The sequence below is a fragment of the Eurosta solidaginis genome, chromosome 2 (assembly GCF_040869045.1).
Source record: "Eurosta solidaginis isolate ZX-2024a chromosome 2, ASM4086904v1, whole genome shotgun sequence".
Lineage (NCBI taxonomy): Eukaryota > Metazoa > Arthropoda > Insecta > Diptera > Tephritidae > Eurosta > Eurosta solidaginis.
In genome coordinates this window covers 134286973-134305054 of record NC_090320.1, presented here as the reverse complement: position 1 = coordinate 134305054, position 18082 = coordinate 134286973, and the positions used below count along the sequence as shown (strand labels likewise).

General features: G+C 40.8%; 1 protein-coding gene across 7 annotated transcripts in view; it reads left to right on the top strand.

The window, feature by feature from the left end:
• Window positions 1-18082, top strand: part of hgo (homogentisate 1,2-dioxygenase) — a 1123318-nt gene that overhangs the window by 721748 nt on the left and 383488 nt on the right. For all 7 annotated transcript variants that reach the window (XM_067766247.1, XM_067766245.1, XM_067766251.1 and 4 more), the window contains one exon: window positions 11442-11723. In XM_067766247.1, coding sequence (XP_067622348.1) covers window positions 11442-11723 — 282 coding nt within the window. The remainder of the gene's footprint in view (window positions 1-11441; window positions 11724-18082) is intronic.

The window sequence follows — 18082 nt, the reverse complement described above, 5'->3', positions numbered from 1 at the left end:
ATGAACGTCATAAATTGCGAACGGCTAAGCGAATTTATTGGTATGATTTAACTCCTCGCCATTGCCACTTAATTTTTAATTCTTAATTTTCTTTTTGCAATTAATTACTGGCATAACGTTGAATGTGTCAAGTGCATTTTGTATTTTAATTAGCTTTCCTGGCGAACAGGAAGTTTGTGAGTATTTTACTTTGATAACCAAATATTGTAAAATATTTATAAATAAATAATTGTAACTACTCGGTACTAATTCTTCCTTTTTTATTTTCTTTTATTTGCGTGCGATCGCGCCCCACGACCCGGGTGCCACATTCCCCCCGCAACATTTGGTCCATTCGTGCCGAGAAATTTTTTTGGAGAAAACAGCACCTTTTTGTAAAATTTTGGCCAATTTTCATCTTGGAAATTAAACAAAAGTTAAGGAGGCGATTATTAACATACATAGAAACCAGCCAAAACACAAAACAAGCGAGCACACATACAGCCACAAATCATCACATACAGTCTATTGACATCGAAATCATATCACGTCAGCGCACAACATCAAACAGTCCACACGACATCACATACAATCCATTGATCATCACAGGTCATAACATCATACAGTCCATTACAGTCAACAGCACATCATACATTTTCAATATCGCAGTACACTCTTCAAGTTCACATACAACATCCCATCAGACAAATCATCACATCAACACAGCGCCGAAGAACTTAAGGTACGTGGTTTTGCTTGGTTGAACAAAACCCTTTTTTTTATTAGTTGCGTGATTTTACGCACGGTAAGTGCATTCCGTGTTAGATATAATAAAGGCAAAGCAAGTGAAATTGCTAAATTTCGTGGTTTAAACACACCAATCGCCTTTTGACGATCGGGTAATTCCCCCCACCAGTGGTAAGGGTTACTCGACACCGCTCAAGGCAAACAGTCAGTGAATTTATTTAAGTTTTTTTTTCACATTCAGCACTGCACTGTGTTGTACCCCTCGTCGTCACATACGTTGACAAAAACTTGCTACAGGAACCGTATTTTCACTTGGTTGATAGCCTTAGCTTATCTATCACGGAATTCGCTTTATTAAGCAATTTGCGAGCTGAAATAATACCAAAAGCCAAAAACTATCACTACGTTGGGCTAGTGGCTTGATCACACAATTAAACTATATCACCTCATATTATATAGCTGTACTTTTCTCACTCTTTTCTTAATAAATATTTTAAATTGTACGTATTCCACGTCAAGTTGAATATACAAAATTTATTTCTTTTGGTTGGGAAAGATACCCTGGCTGGCTACTCGAGGATACTCATCAGCGTTCACATCACACTTATTGCATACACATTAAATCCTCATTGGGATTTCCATCTGTGGTTCAAATTTCTAGAATTACACACATTAAATTCACAGGATTTCGATTTGTGGTTCAAATCTCGAGGTTGACACACTATATCCACATCGGGATTACATCTGCGTTTTTTAAACTTTTTTTAGACACGCTAAGTTTTCAGAAAATATTTCTATCTGTGTCCAATACACCCTTTAGACATATTAAATATTTGCAGACGATTTCTCTTCTCTGCATTGCACATCACTGTAGACACATTAAATCCTCGTCAGGATTTCTATCTGTGGCTTACATAATCCTCGTGAGGATCTCTATAAGTGGTTCATATCACTGGCCACACATTACATTCACGTCAAGATTTACATCTGATTCATTTTTTCGCTTATCACCAAATTCACATAAGATTGCTTTCTGTGTTAACACATACAATCAGTTCAGAGTTTCAATCGGTGTGTTTTTTAAGATTTTACTTATACAGCACAATCACAGCAGGATTGATAGCTGGGCTACGTTCAAAAAACGAAACACACTTGTAATTTTTGCTGCGGTTAGATACACACCAACGCCACTAAGTATTTTGCCTCCAAGCTCGAACCCTTTAAAGAATCAAGATATTCAAATTAATAAAATCAATGGAGACTTATATTAGATTGGCTGATTCCATAGCCAAGTTTGAACAAGATTTCAACTCCACCCCGGCCGAATCCCGGAACAAGCACACCCTTGCACTACTGCAAGAGGAGCTAAGGGCACTATGGAAGGAGACCAAGTCCACATATGAAAGTCTTCTCAGCAATCCTTAGCTGTCCAGAGACGAGCTCAGCTTACTAAGAAAGAAGAATAAAAGCTGCTTCGCATGCTACCTGCAATGCATGTCTGCTGTGGCGGCTGAAGCCGAAGCTATCACCCCACAGCCGGCAAAAGATGAAACAAAGGATGAAGACTCTTCGCGCCGTGGACATAAAATGCGTCTGCCGCCTTGTGACACCGATGTATTTAAAGGCGACTACCTTTCCTGGCCAGCCTTTAGAGATATGTTCACGGCCATCTGCATCCACAATACTGATCTGAAAGATGTCGAGAAATTATACTATTTAAAACAAAAAACGCAAGGGGAGGCAAAAGAAATAGTGGGCAGGTGCTCATTAACAAACGAGGGTTTTGCTACCGCCTGGAAGAATCTAAGCGACAGGTACGAAAATAAACGTATCCTCGTCAACACACAATTAAAACTTTTATTTAATCTGACGGTAGTCGAGCAGGAGTGTGGAACATCAATCAAAAAATTGCAACGTGAGATAAACAATTGCATTTCTGCGCTACAATGTCACAATATTGACATCACAAATTGGGATGCAATCATAACCTACCTATGCTCCACAAAACTCCCTGAATCTACGTTGGTTCTTTGGGAACAGACCGTGGAACGAAAAACATATATCCCGAAATGGGAGGATATGGACAAATTCCTGTCCAATCGCTTCCAGACATTAGAGACGGTTTCTGATCTTAGGGGTAACAAAACCACAAAAGCACCCAAAAATCAAAATTTGAACTCTAGGGAAAATTCTACAAAACTTGGGGTTTACCAAGCCAGCGTACCCAAATCAGCCTGTAAGATGTGCATCAGTACGGAGCACAAATTACGAAATTGCCAAAAATTCCGTAGGTTGTCTACATCAGGGAAAATCGAGTTTGTAAAAAGCAATAGTTATTGTCTGAATTGTCTGTCGGGTGGACACACCGTGACACGATGCACTAGCCCATTCAACTGCAGCACGTGCCACGCAAGGCACAACACCTTGCTCTATCTCCCGACAGCACAACAAAAGACAACGCCTCAAAGGTGGACTCAAAACGCCACTGAGAACACACCTTCAACCTCACAACAGGCTAGAGCAAGACTGGAAGCTGAAAAAAGGCAAGATAATGCTAACAACGTCACTTCGTGTCATGCTAACACAACAAAAGGGGTGTTATTAGGAACAGCGCGGGTTTATATAATCCACAATGGAGTTAAATTTTCCGCCAGAGCGCTGATAGACTCTGGGTCCGAATGCTCTTTCATAACTGAAAGACTAAAGAAGCGAATAAACCTTCCGTCCAAACGTTTGCATTTGCGAGTGTCAGGAATAAACAATACACCATCTGCACAGGTAAAGGAATCATGTGCGATTAACTTAGGTTCGCTTACAGACCCCTTAGTAAGCATAAATACAGTGGCCCTAGTCCTGCCTCAATTAACAGGGGACCTTCCGACTTGCCAAGTGAGCGCAACGACTCGGCAAGCGTTCCCTGATCTGATTCTGGCGGATAAGAGGTTCTTCATTAATGAACCAGTCGACCTCATACTTGGAGGCGACATTTATCCCCAGATAATACTGAACGGTATACGGAAGAACGTTCTAAATACGCTTATCGCCCAAGAAACCGTCTTCGGTTGGATTGTAACCGGTCGTGCAGATGCACCTCACCCAACCAATATACGAGTATCCTTTTTTAACGAAATTAGCCTAGACAAGCAGCTAGCCGCTTTCTGGGAACTTGAAAACGTACCTACAAAAAAGGCCCTGACGGAAGACAATGCCTATTGCGAGGCAATATATGAAAACACAACGGAAAGGAATTCAGATGGAAGATATACCGTCGCCCTTCCATTCAAACAAAGCTTCCCAAAAACCGTCTGTTTGGGCCCATCTCTCAAGAGCGTCTGCTCTCTGTTCTATCGGAACGAGACACGCCTGGCCAAGACACCGGCCCTACAGACGGAATACAATAGGGTACTGACAGAATACGTCACGTTAGGGCACATGTCTAAGGTGGACACCATAGTACCACCACAATCAATTGATTGCTATTTCTTACCGCATCAAGCGGTGATCAAAGAAGAAAGCACAACGACTAAAGTAAGGGTCGTATTCAACGCGTCGTGCCCGACATCCAATGGCACAAGCCTGAACGATGTTCTACACACCGGCCCAGTACTTCAAGCCGACTTAACAACACTACTCCTTCGATGGAGATTCAACAAGTACGTCTTCAACAGCGACATTGAGAAGATGTACAGGCAAATTTGGGTAAAGGAAAATCAAACCCAATACCAAAGAATAGTTTTTCGACTCAAAGCAGAGGACCCTGTCAGCGTGTATGAGCTCAACACGGTAACTGGGGTCAACTGTGCCCCCTATCTAGCGATCAGAACCCTACATCAACTTGCAGATGACGTCGAACCTTCACTGCCGATCGCATCTCACATCTTGCGAAATAGCATGTACGTCGACGACGTCCTTGCAGGGGGGCATAGCATCGAGGCAGCAATCGCGATGAAATCACAGCTGCATTAAAGTCAGCAGGATTCCCTCTGCGAACGTGGACCTCTAATTGCAGTAGGATACTACAGGGCATACCCAAACCTCACAGGCTTACGGAAGACTTTCTGGAGTTCGAGGACGCGATCATGGTAAAAACCCTAGGCATCCGTTGGAACGCGCATTCCGACTATTTTTATTTCACAGCGAAACCAATCGAAAACCAGGACATCTTAACAAAGAGGGCGATCCTATCTACCATCGCCAAACTCTTCGACCCGTTAGGCTGGCTTGCTCCAGTTATCATCGTAGCCAAGATACTAATGCAGAACATTTGGCTGGAGGGGACGGACTGGGATGAACCGGTATCCGCAATCACTTTAGATCGGTGGCAAACCTTTATGCAGGAGTACCCCGCCATTAACCGGATTCGTATACCTCGGTGAGTGCACTTCACCCAAACCAACGATATAGAAATTCACGGCTTCTGTGACGCGTCCGAAAAAGCCTACGCGGCTACGGTTTATGTGCGAGCTAAGATCAACGATAGGACATACGTTAGTCTACTCATGGCAAAAACGAGGGTGGCATCAGTAAAAACAATTTCACTACCAAGATTGGAGTTATGCGGTGCCGTCTTGCTGGCTGAGACTTTGGAAACCGTGATGGAGAACCTGAACTTAGGCACATTTAACATTCACCTATGGACAGATTCGACCATCGTCCTAGCGTGGATTCGAAAACCCCCGTGTTCCTGGTCTACATTTGTAGCTCACACGGTGACACAAATCGTGGAGAAGGTAGGAACGAAAGCATGGCATCAATGTGAGTCCGCATCCAATCCAGCGGACTTATCCAGCAGAGGACTTCCAGCCACGGACCTAGAAGACAACTCTTTGTGGTGGCAGGGACCTTCTTGGCTGAAAGAAGGCAAAGCGGAATGGCCATCTCAAGGCGAACAGGAGTACCATACAAACATCGAAGAAAAACGAGTACAAGTGCATGCAGCAACAAACATCAACAATAGCGAGGATATTCTTGATCGGTTTTCCGATTTATCAAGGGCGTTGCGGGTAATCTCCTACATTATAAGATTCGCCAATAGAACCCATCCAAAAACTAAACCGTCTTTTAAAGCAGAGTCGCACCAGATTTCGCCTGACGAAATCAAGGCTACGACTAGCCGCCTCATCAGAAGAAATAAGCTCTCTGAGAGCTAGGAAACCCATCGCGGCCAAAAGCGAGATCCTCTCCCTAGACCCCTTTATCGACGAAGATAATGTACTTCGGGTGGGGGGTTGTCTCAACGCATCCAGGGACGTTCCCGTCGACAAGCGTCACCCGATAATCCTCCCTTACGCCTGCCGACTCACCCGTCTCCTAGTCCAGTTTTTCCACACCATTTCCGTACATGGCGGAAACCAACTGATGCTGCGGCTCCTACGCACGCAATACTGGGATCCATCATACACAACTGCAAGGCCTCTACGCTATTCCGCAAACGTTCCCCGACGCAACTCATGGGAACCCTCCCTGCGGAACGCACTACCTTTAGCAGGGCATTTACCAACACCGGGGTGGAATTCGCAGGACCGTTTGACATCAAGTCTTACAGTGGACGAGGATGCCGCATGTCTAAGGGTTACGTCTGCCTATTCGTCTGCTTTGCGACTAAGGCGATCCACTTAGAGGCTACTAGCGACCTCAGCACCGCCGCGTTTCTAGCAGCGTTTAGTCGGTTTGTCGCCAGACGAGGATGCCCGAAAAACTTCTACTCCGACAACGGGACGAAGTTTGTCGGTGCGTCGAGGGCTCTCCGCTCGGAGTTCAAGGCATACCTCGTTAATGCGCGCTACCAAACTCTCTCGAAATACGCCCACCAAACCCTGACATGGCATTTCATACCAGCCGCTGCTCCTCATATGGGCGGGCTGTGGGAAGCGGGAGTCAAGAGTTTCAAAACTCATTTCAAAAAGATCGCATCGGATCATAAATTTACTCTAGAGGAGTTTAGCACCCTTCTGTGTAGGATTGAATCCTGTCTCAACTCCCGACCCCTAAGCCCATCGTCAAATGACCCGTCCAACCTGGAGCCACTTACCCCCGGACACTTCCTAGTCGGGGGCCACCTACTAGCGCCACCCGAGATTGACGTCAGCGAGAATCGCGCTTCACTCGTCAATCGATGGGAAAAGCTTAAGGCGCTGCATCAAAACTTCTGCAAACGGTGGAAAACGGAGTATCTCACCGAATTTCAGAAGCGCGTTAAGTGGAAGCATCCACAATCAAACCTTAAACAGGGAGACCTAGTCGTCATTAAGGAGGATAATCTGCCCCCCAATGAATGGAGACTAGGTCGGATAGCCACCCTTCATTATGGCCCCGATAACCGAGTTCGAGTCGTCGAACTGGATACGGCAAAGGGACAAACCACCAGACCAATCACGAAATTGGTCCTACTACCACCCTCCAGTGAGGGTGAGGGAGACTTGTAACTCCCACCCGTTATAACAACCCGCTTAACTCAGCTCTCGTTCACCCCGAACGAGGCCAACAACCCGTTTAACCCAGCTCTCGTTCACCCCGAACGAGGCCAACAGAATCCTAAAGCAGATCCACTATCCGCCACCGAATACAATTACACCCAGAGAAAATATGAACTGGGGAAAACACACAACTCACTTCATCTCGTATTGTATCCTTCCGCCCCTAAACTGAAAGAATCAAAACCATCAGTCAGTCCAGACGCCTATAACCACTCGGTACATAGATGTTACTTTTTTTAATGGTTGGAAAGATTTCGAAATATCACGTTTCCTTCGAAAAAACACAAACACACGAACCGTAAACAAAAACACAACAGGGCTAGAATACTGGACTAGACTTATGTTATTAGCATCAGAAAACGTAAGAAGCCTTTTCAACGTTAAAATATTAGCCAAATTGATAAGAATAACCATAAAAAAAAAAAGAAAAAAATAATTATGTTAATAATAATGAGCTTAAAGGCCGTGGTTAAATAAAACACAATGTTTAAAATTTCATTGGTTTTTTTAATTTGTCAATATTTCGGCTTCAGTCTGAAGCCATCTTCAGGAACTTGTGGTTATTCTTTATCGACAGTCGCTTTTCGCGCGCTTACAAATCGGGGATGGCGCGGAGACACGTCCATTCCGCCCATCGCACCGCCCTACTGGTAAACAGCGTGACGACGCGGAACCGCGTCCGTCCCGCTCGTCACGACAGTTCACTGGGAGGGCGGCCCCTAATAAGATGCGCAACAACCATCGAGCGCTCGTGAGGCAGCAACAAACCCCCACTGGCTTCAGAAGTGGTCGACTCCGGGACAATTTAGCGGCACCGACTATAACTCGAGCATTAATCGCCATCGCGCCGACAGCCATAGTCCGAATTGAGGCAGGAGGTCGTTTACACCTGGTCCGCGCCCTGTTAGATGCCTGCGCTCCCACCAGCATTATCGACGCCAATCTGTGCAAGGATCTACACCTTGAGCGTAACAATACCGCACGTCTTTCGAGGTGCACCGTCATTCTTCGAGGGAAGTATGGGGTAGCGGGAAAGATCACGACCCAAGCCACCGTAATATCAAACTATGCCAGGTTAAACCCCACAGCAAATCTGGACCCGTCGGTAGCGGCCCCATTCCAGTTCATGAAGCTGGCCGATCCGACGTTTTACCGATCGTCGCCAGTGTTGCTCACTTTAGGCGCCGAAGCCTACGCCAGTATTATGGTCGGCGGCACACCCGCGTCGACTGTCGGCGGGCTCCTCACCCAAGCCACAATTTTCGGCCTCGTCGTGTCTGGTGCCCACCCACTATAAAAATTTTAACTATACCACAAGGTGCATTTTAAACCAAGCAACCCCACGTATTTGAGCACTAACGCTTTTCTCTTTCATCCACAGCTCAGCGAGGCTAAAGAAGACATTGTAGATGTTCGGCTAATGGCTATAACGTGTACGGATGAATGGGACAAGGAACAACTAAGAAAGTGTAAGCTTGAAGATACAGAAGTGTAAGCTTGAAGATACAGATCTGTCACATGTTATGCAAGGGCTCGAACGAAACGAAAGACCAAACAGAGAAGAGATGTCAGCAGAGAGTCCCATTGTGAAGTCATATTGGGCACTGTGGAACAGTTTAGAATTGATATCCGGTTGCTTGCATCGAGTATGGGAGAGTGAGGATGGTCAATGCAAGAAGAAGCTGGTAGTTGTTCCCAGAAAGAGGATTCCTGACGTGCTCAGCGAGCTGCATAATGGTCCAAGCGGAGCTCATCTTGGAATCACGAAGACGCTCGAGAAGATTAAGCAGAGATTCTATTGGGTTGGTTGCCGTCAGTCGGTCACTGAGTGGATTGCGAACTGCGAGGTTTGCAGCAGAGCGAAAGGGCCCAAAACCCGAAGTCATGGCCAGATGAAGCAATATAACTCAGGTGCGCCATTTGAAAGGATCGCTATGGATTTAGCAGGTCCATTTCCTACTAGCAACTGCGGAAATAAATATGTACTGGTGGTTATGGATTATTTCAGCAAATGGCCAGAGGTATACCCAATCCCAAATCAAGAAGCGGAAACAGTAGTAGATGTGTTTATAAACAATTGGGTTGCAAGGTATGGTGTACCAATGGAGTTACATTCTGACCAAGGCAGGAATTTCGAATCAGCTGTGTTCCGGGAAATGTGTAAATCATTGGGAATTCGAAAAACACGGACAACTGCATTGCATCCTCAGTCCGATGGAACGATTCAATAGAACATTGGAGGAGCATTTAAGGAAAGTAGTAGACAAATACCACAAGGAGTGGGATACACATATATCATTATTCTTGATGGCTTACCGATCGGCAGTGCATAAGACAACGGGCCAAACTCCCGTAAAGGTAATTTTTGGCCCTTCTAAAATTTATATTTATACCGAAAAAGATGGAGAAATCAACTATCTAGACCTCACGATAAATATTGGTAAAGAAGCCAAAAGATTTAACTATGACATATATAGAAAGCCAACGGCCACCGACACAATAATACGCAATACCTCAAATCACCCCCAGCAGCATAAAAGGCAGCATTAAGGCATTTGATACATAGACTTCAAAGAACACCTCTTACACAAGAGGCATATAAGAGAGAGCTTGAAGTCATATATAATATTGCTGCAAACAACGGATATAAAAAAGCACAAGTAGATAAGCTCAGAAGGACGCATGGTGAACCAAAAAGAAATAATGAAAAGGAAAATAATAACACCTGGACGACTATGACATATACTGGAAAAGCAACATATAAATTGGCAAAATTCTTCAAAAATACAACATTAACACAGATTTCAAAACATTGAACAATCTACGGCGGAAACTAAGAACTAGCACTAACTCCGAGGTTCGTTTAGCAGCCACGGCGTATACAAACTTACCTGCGGATGCCAACAAAGTTACATAGGACAAACATGGACGACAAATAAGAACGAGGTTCAGAGAGCACATTAGAGATTACAACAAAAAACACGGAATCCAAACATTATACCAGAGTCTAACTTCGCGAATCACATGGTCGAAAATGAATGTTCCCCAGCAAACATCAATAAAACAGTTAGGCTTCTTCACATACAAGCAAATGGCCGACGCCTCTACGTACTCGAAAACATAGAAATCTACAAACAGAAAACATTCGACGGTAGAATAATAAACAAACAGATAAACATAATTTCTTACACAATATTCGAGCCTTTAAAACTTGCTTACAAGAAACAAAGTAATCACACAGGTACAACAGACAAACACACAACAACAAATAAACACAAAACAATTAACACACCAAAACAACAAACCCAAAAAGGAGGTCAAACGACTAACATCACGAATTTTTACCTACCCCAGTCAGCCACACAAATCAATAAGTAAACCACCCTAGATTCTGAATGAACACACAGCACATACACATAACTAAATATACACAAGCATCAATTTTGACAATACCTGCTCATGTACGTACGAACTATAAATACAGGACAAACGACAACAACACTGATGATGGCACAACGCCGAAACCGGTTTGTCTTAAAACCAAATTTGACAAGCGATGACGGAAAGTTGTTCCAATATATATATATATATTACTGTTTAAAGCTGACCAAATGTTCGCCACAAGCCTTTACCTGCATACAAATTATTCCAACAATTTATTTATGCTTACATTGCATTTCCCACAGCTAATTTTATTTATGCTTAGAATGCAGTTCCCAGGGAACTGAAAGTATATTTATGTAATACACTTAATTTGTAAGTATTAGTGTAAGTAGGTATTTTAGCTTATAGAAATTTCGTATAAAAGAAACGACTTTTTAATAAAGAAGAGAATTCAAACAAACAAAACAAAACTCCTACAATTTTTTACTACTTTTTGGCAAGTTGACACGCCCTCATATGTAGTTTATACCTTCAAATTATATTGAAAATATTTATCTCACGTACTAAGCTTTCAAATGCAAAAACCCGTTTTACAATAGGAGGATTCTGTGTGAAGGGATGGCACTTACATTTGGTGACTTTATTTTATAAGATTTGTGGAAGACCTGGTAATAGCGACGAAAATGCATGTAGATTTACTACAATTTGTTTAAGAACTAATTACATCATTAAAGATACATTAACTGGGTAATTAGGGCACATTGACCACCTACACACAGCGGCTTGTTGAGGCTATGCCGCTGCTGTAGTGCACATATAAACAATTTGTTTTTGATTGATAAAATACTAATTTAGAATTTCAGATATTTGTAAAGTATCAAGGAAGACTTTTTTCAGCCAAGCAGTCACACTCTCCGTTTAATGTAGTAGCTTGGCATGGAAATTATGCCCCGTTCAAGTATGACTTGTCTAAGTTTATGGTTATAAACTCTGTAAGTTTCGATCATTGCGATCCAAGCATCTTTACGGTACTAACCTGCCCAGGCTTACGTCCTGGTACCGCTATTGCCGATTTCGTAATATTTCCTCCACGTTGGGTAGTTCAAGAACATACGTTCAGGCCTCCATACTATCACAGTAAGTAGTTTTAAATATGAGAAATTTAACAATGAACACTTTTGATCACTGCTTCATTTGGGCAAAGAGGATAGATTTAATAAGGGCCCCACAAGTTAAACATTTAAATACTTCGAAATTTTAACAATGATATACTAGAACATAAATATATGATATAAAACACTCGAATTGGAAATCTGAATATTATAATAAGAACTAAAGGTAATATTAAGAACTTTTGCTGGCGGAATGTACCAGATTTCGCTGAGCGTCTGTGAGAATGCAAACGATTCCAATCAGCATGCCGCCGGAACGCGGCAGAATTTCTATTAGTATAGTACTGCATTAAAAAGTAACATGACTTGCATTGTTGGAATGCACTAGATTATAATCAAGTTAATGCCCGATCCCAGAAATTTGTACTGAGGGAAGCATACGATCCCGGTCAGCATTTCGTGAGACCGTATGTTATTGACGTTGTTTGAATGTACTCGAGGAAGTTTGGTTTAATTTTCCTCTTTTTATGCCGTATAGTGACATTGCGTAATTATCGTTTTTGGAAAGAAATAAACACAAATTCGCCATGAAAATGTTTAGAAGGCATTTTTATGCATGATTCCTACAAAAGAAAATCAGCGCCTGCCTTGAAAAAATATCCGTGATTGTCCAAAGGGTGTTGGTGTCTCTTATTAAATCTATACTCTTTTTTTGAGACCTGGGGCATGTTTCATAGAATTTTTCTGAAAAATTACAGGTTGTTACAAATTACTGCTGACAAGTTTTCTGTTTCATAGATACCTGTAGACAATTACGCAAAGCTTAAAAAAACGACAGTGACTAAATCGAAAATTGTCGGACAATAATTAATTTTTTCAAATGGCAGGATCCATGGGAAAGTGAACCTTACAAAACTGGAGACCGTGTGGATACAAATATTGTAGAAACCTTCAATCCACCGAAAAATAATTAATTTGTTCTTAAATGCATTTTCAACGTCTCTTTTTCCTCTTAAAGTAAATTGCTGGTTGAATTATATCAATTAGGTTCAAAAAGCTTCAATCCACCGAAAAAAAATAAAATTTATTCTTTAAATGCATTTTCAACACCTTTTTTTTCCTTTTAAAGTAAATTGCTGATTGAATTATTTCAATTAGGTACAAAAAACTTGTTTTGAAAAAACTATAAAAAATGTGTGATTTAACACTTGAAAGGCGAATAAGGAAAATAACTGCATTAACTCCTTATTGTTCAATGGAGCTGATTAAAATACCAATTTATATAAGCCCTTAAGCCTATAAGGTCTATCGAATAGTATCAGCTTTGTCCTACCCGTGACAAAAAAAGTCAAAAGCTGTTATACCAAATTTTGCAAATCGTTCTTTTTTGATATTTGTTATACAATGTTAGAAACTAGAGCTTACGATTTCCTGTCGAATACAAGTGCGATTTGCGAGACCCTAAGGTAAATCACTATTCACCAAAAGCGGTACACAAATCAGAATCTTCGACAATGGGGCATGGTAAAATGCAGGCCAGCGGCGACTCCATGGGCCCTGGGACGGTGCTAGAGAAATTCGATAAGCAATGTAACGAACAGCAAACAAATTGTTATCAAAGTTTGATATCAAGGCCGGACATTGCTTATGTTGTATCCAAATTGTCACAGTTTAATGTGCATCCAGATAATGAACATATGAATGCCGCTCAATACATATTAAGATATTTGGCGAAGAATCCTTATGGTAAATTAACATTTCGACATACCTACGGTTTCAGTACATACGTGAAAAGTTAGAACAACAACAAATCGTGGTGAAGTATGTTTCGACAAATGAACATATCTACTGCAAATATTCTCATTACAGCTTAGGGAAAGCAAAAGCATTCTGATGTTTCTAAATTAATAAAAATTCAAAAGTAATGTATCTGAGATGTAATTTTTTATGATATCGGTTTGAGGGAGCGATTGTTACGTTATAAATGCAATTCAGCAAACCTAAACTCATACCAACATATTAGCTGTATATAACCCTTATATATTTATACATGTAACTGTGAGACATAAGATCATACCACTTTTCAAACGGCACTCTGAATAAATATTGTCAAGCGAGCGGACACGCTTTTATTTCCTCTACGCGAAAACTTGACTTCTCGTAACGGCGTAAACTAATCGAGATAGATATAGACTTCTATATATCAAAATGATTTGGGCGAAAAAAAGAAATTCCTTTAGTCATGTCCGACTGTCCGTCCGTCTGTCCGTTAACACGATAACTTGAGTAAGTTATGAGGTATCTTAATGAAATTTGGTATGTGAGTTCCTGGGCACTCATCTCATATCGCTATTTAAAATGAACGAAATCGGACTATAACCACGCCCACTTTTTCGATATCGAAAATTTTGAAAAACCGAAAAAGTGCGATAATTCATTATCAAAGACGTATAAAGCGATGAAACTTGGTAGGTGGGTTGACCTTATGACGCAGAATGGAAAATTAGTAAAAGTTTGAACAATAGGCGTCGCACCGCCCACTTTTAAAAAAGGTAATTTAAAAGTCTTGCAAGATGTAATTTGGCAGTCGTAGATATCATGATGAAATTTGGCAGGAACGTTACTCGTTACTATTACTAGATGTTTTTTGTTTTTTTATATTATTGAGCTCAAGGCCGGATTAAATAAAACACTTTTAATTTTTAATTTAATTTGTTTTATTTTAATTATTCGTTAATATTTCGACTTCAAAAAACGATAAGTAATTTCAATACAAATATATACAAATAAAAACATTCATTTATGTATCAACACCACTTACATCTTCAAATGTGCTTTCAAGACTAACATTTAACATTATAATTATAAAAAGAAACAGTGATTAAAAATCTAAACAAACAGAGTAAACAAATGAAAACCGTAATTGTAAACAAAAAACTTTAAAAACAACAATATATTAGACGGCAAATAGTACATCGATACATATATATTTGGCATTACAGTGTTGTTGTGAAACGAAGACGAAACCTTTTATGTTTGTGCGGGTCAGTAAAAATGCATTTTTATAAGCTTGCGGTAGACGTGAGAACAATTCGCGATGTCCGTTTTGAAATTCATCCTCTTATTATTAGGGGTGTCCATTATATGAAGCATTTCTAATGTGAAGCGTTTGTTGTAATTTTTCTCTTCTTCTAAAATGGTTACATTGTCAAAGTCTGGATAATGTCCTGTTTCTTGGCAGTGTGATGTTAAAGCCGTTTTGTTGTCTGAAAAATTGTTCCTTAATTTTATATTAGATCTATGTGCGGATATCCTTGTCTTTAATTTTGTTTTTGTAGTCCCCACATATACTTTCTCGCATACGTGGGACCCGTCGCCATTGCAAGAAATCTTGTAAACTACATCCGATTTTTCATGTGTTGAAATTTTATCTTTAAGGTTACTAAAAATTTTCCGTAGGGTGTTGTCATATGTGAAAGCTAACCGCACGTTCTCTTTATAGTACACGTTTGAATATTTTATTCTCTCCGATAATTTCGGGACATACGATGTAGACTTGTAAATTTTGGCATCTATAGTCTCTTTATTACCTACATCACTGTGCCGGGAATAATAATCACGAATTATTTTCGATGTTAACTTTATGGGAAAGTTGTTGTTTTCTAAAATATTTTTGATAGTTTTTATGTTTTTATCGTGATAAATATTGTCGCTGATGGATAGAACTCGTTTGGCGAAGTTTTTGGCCGTGTTCAAAATTGTTCTCTTCTCATGTTGTGAGCGAAAGTTTATAAGCCTCCCCGAGGCTGTTGGTTTTTGATAATAATCTATAGTTAAGAAATTATTTCTTTTGATTACCAATGTATCTTAAAATGGTATTTGCCCGTCTTTTTCTATCTCAATTGCAAATTTGATGGATCTGTGATATCCATTCAGTATGTTAAGCAGTTTCCTCGTATCTACTCTTTTTACTATAGCGAATAAATCATCCACATACTTTGTAAGTAATCGTGGTTTGTTAACCGATTGAGTCTCAAATCTGGTTAATAGTTCTTCCACAACGATATCCGCTATTACCCGTGACGCTGGTGATCCCGTTGGCATCCCTGATCGTTGCTCGTATATTTTGTCTCTGCATTTAAAATAACGATTTTCTTTGATACAAAACTTAACAACACTTAAGAAAAGCTCTTTCGTCATGGATGTGTATTCTTTTATCTGGTTCCACTTAGAAGCTATGATATCAAGGGCAAAATCGACTGGGATACTGGGAAACAAGGAAACAACATCGAACGACACTAGACTCTCATCATCATACACATAAGTATCTTTTATCTTTTTCTTGAAATCTATTGCGCCTTTTACATTAAATTTGGATGTCATTGTTAGTTTTTTTAATATTTGAATAAAGAATTCAGCGGAATCCCTGCCTTATGGATTTTTGGCAGACTATAAATTCTGGGTGGATTCGCTGTTTTACAGGTAAGACGGTACTTTTCTTTAAGATCGATGGATTTGTTATTGTACAATTTTTCCACTATTTCATTATTTTTTTGTTGTAGTCTACTAGTGGGGTCACGCTTCAATACTTTGTACATAGAAATATCATTTACTATTGTCTGCATCTTTTTTTCATATTCGATCTTATCCATCACTACCGTAACATTTCCCTTATCTGCGTTGAGAATTAGAAGCTGTTCGTTGTTCTTTAAAAATTGCTTAGTGGAACGCAGGGTGTCTTTTGTAAATTTATCTCTAACAGAAGTTTTCGTCATATTTAGGTGATTTTGCAGAAGTGTCGTCAAGTTGTTCCTTTCTATCTCTTTTTCTTTAATCATCTGTATGTAATTTTCTCAGCTATCATTTTAAAAAGAGGATATTCACTCACTTCCGTTGGCAGGGCATGTTGAGGGCCTAGGGGAAGAAGCCACTGAATATTTGTAGGTATTTGTACGTCTGTCGTGTTACAAATCCATTCCTGTATCGCCCTAATGTTCAACAGTTGTTCTTGTTTCTGGTTTAGATCTATATATTTGTTGATATGTGTAGTTTTCATGTTCGTTTTTAATTTGTTTGTCAGTAGTTCTTCACTTATGAGAAATGCCGTAGAGTCTTTTGTGGTGAGATGTTGTGTTATTTGTGTCTTTAATCTATTAACCTCTTTTCCTTTTTTACGTAGAACTTCGTGTTTTATTGCGATGATTATATTTAAAAGTTTTGCTTTGATCCTTTCTATGTATGTACTTACAATGTCTGAAAGTTTTGTTGGTAGTTTGTTGTTGTTGCTGTTGTTGTTAGGTTAGGTTAGGTTGAACTGGCCGGTCCATGAGGACCTCACATAGACTGAATAAGTCCGTAGTGTTACCAGAAGTTTGTTTTAACGACCAAACCGAAAAACCGTATCAAAAACCAGGACCTATGTTATAAAATAACTCCGTCCTCTTGCCAAATACTAGAAGCTTCCTAGGATTTAAGCCACTTGCTGCTTCTAGATCTGACAGCTGAATCACTCCTAATAGCTGCAGTCTTAGCCTGGCAAGCGCAGGGCAACAGCACAGAACGTGCTCAATCGTTTCCTCCTCTCCGCATTTCCTACATCTGCTATCACTGACTAAGCCTAATTTAAAGGCATGAGACGCCAGAAGGCAGTGTCCAGTCAGAAAACCCGTCATGAGTCTACAGCCCTCTCTTTTTAATGATAGAAGCAACTTTGTTAGTCTAAAGTTGTAAGATCTGTACATAATCTTCGACACTCTACAGCCTCGCGCTTGAACCCATGCCTTTCCTGCTTGGTCGACCATGTGCACCTCTCGCCTTCGCTTAATTTCGCCCAGTCTAATTGTGACGTCTACGGAGCCAGCTTCAAGGGATGCGCCCTTTTTGCTAGTTCATCCGCTTTTTCATTCCCATCTATTCCCATATGTCCTTGGACCCATGCTTCTCCCTGTCCAGATTCTCTCCAGGGACTGCTTACGCTCTAACACGCATTCAGATGCTGTCCTATGCGAAATTATTGCCTTAATTGCTGCCTGACTGTCTATATAAAAGTCAACACGATTACAGCTTGGGCTATTTTCTTCCAGAGTTTCTACTGCTTTGGTTACGGCTACTATTTCCGCTTGGAAAACGCTACAGTAATCCGGCAGCCTGTAGGGTCTGTTTATTTCCGGATCAGCACAGTATACCGCAGAGCCTACTCCTTCCACTACTTTGGAACCATCTGTGTACACATGTATGGCCTCGTCCGTAATTTGAGCACCCTTGCGGCAACCTTCCACCTCTATTGCAGCCTTAAGACCATCCTCGAAGGGCAGATAGGGAATCAGGTACTCTGTTCGTCTTGTGGTTGATGACGCTATACTACTATGGCCGTATGGTCGGCGC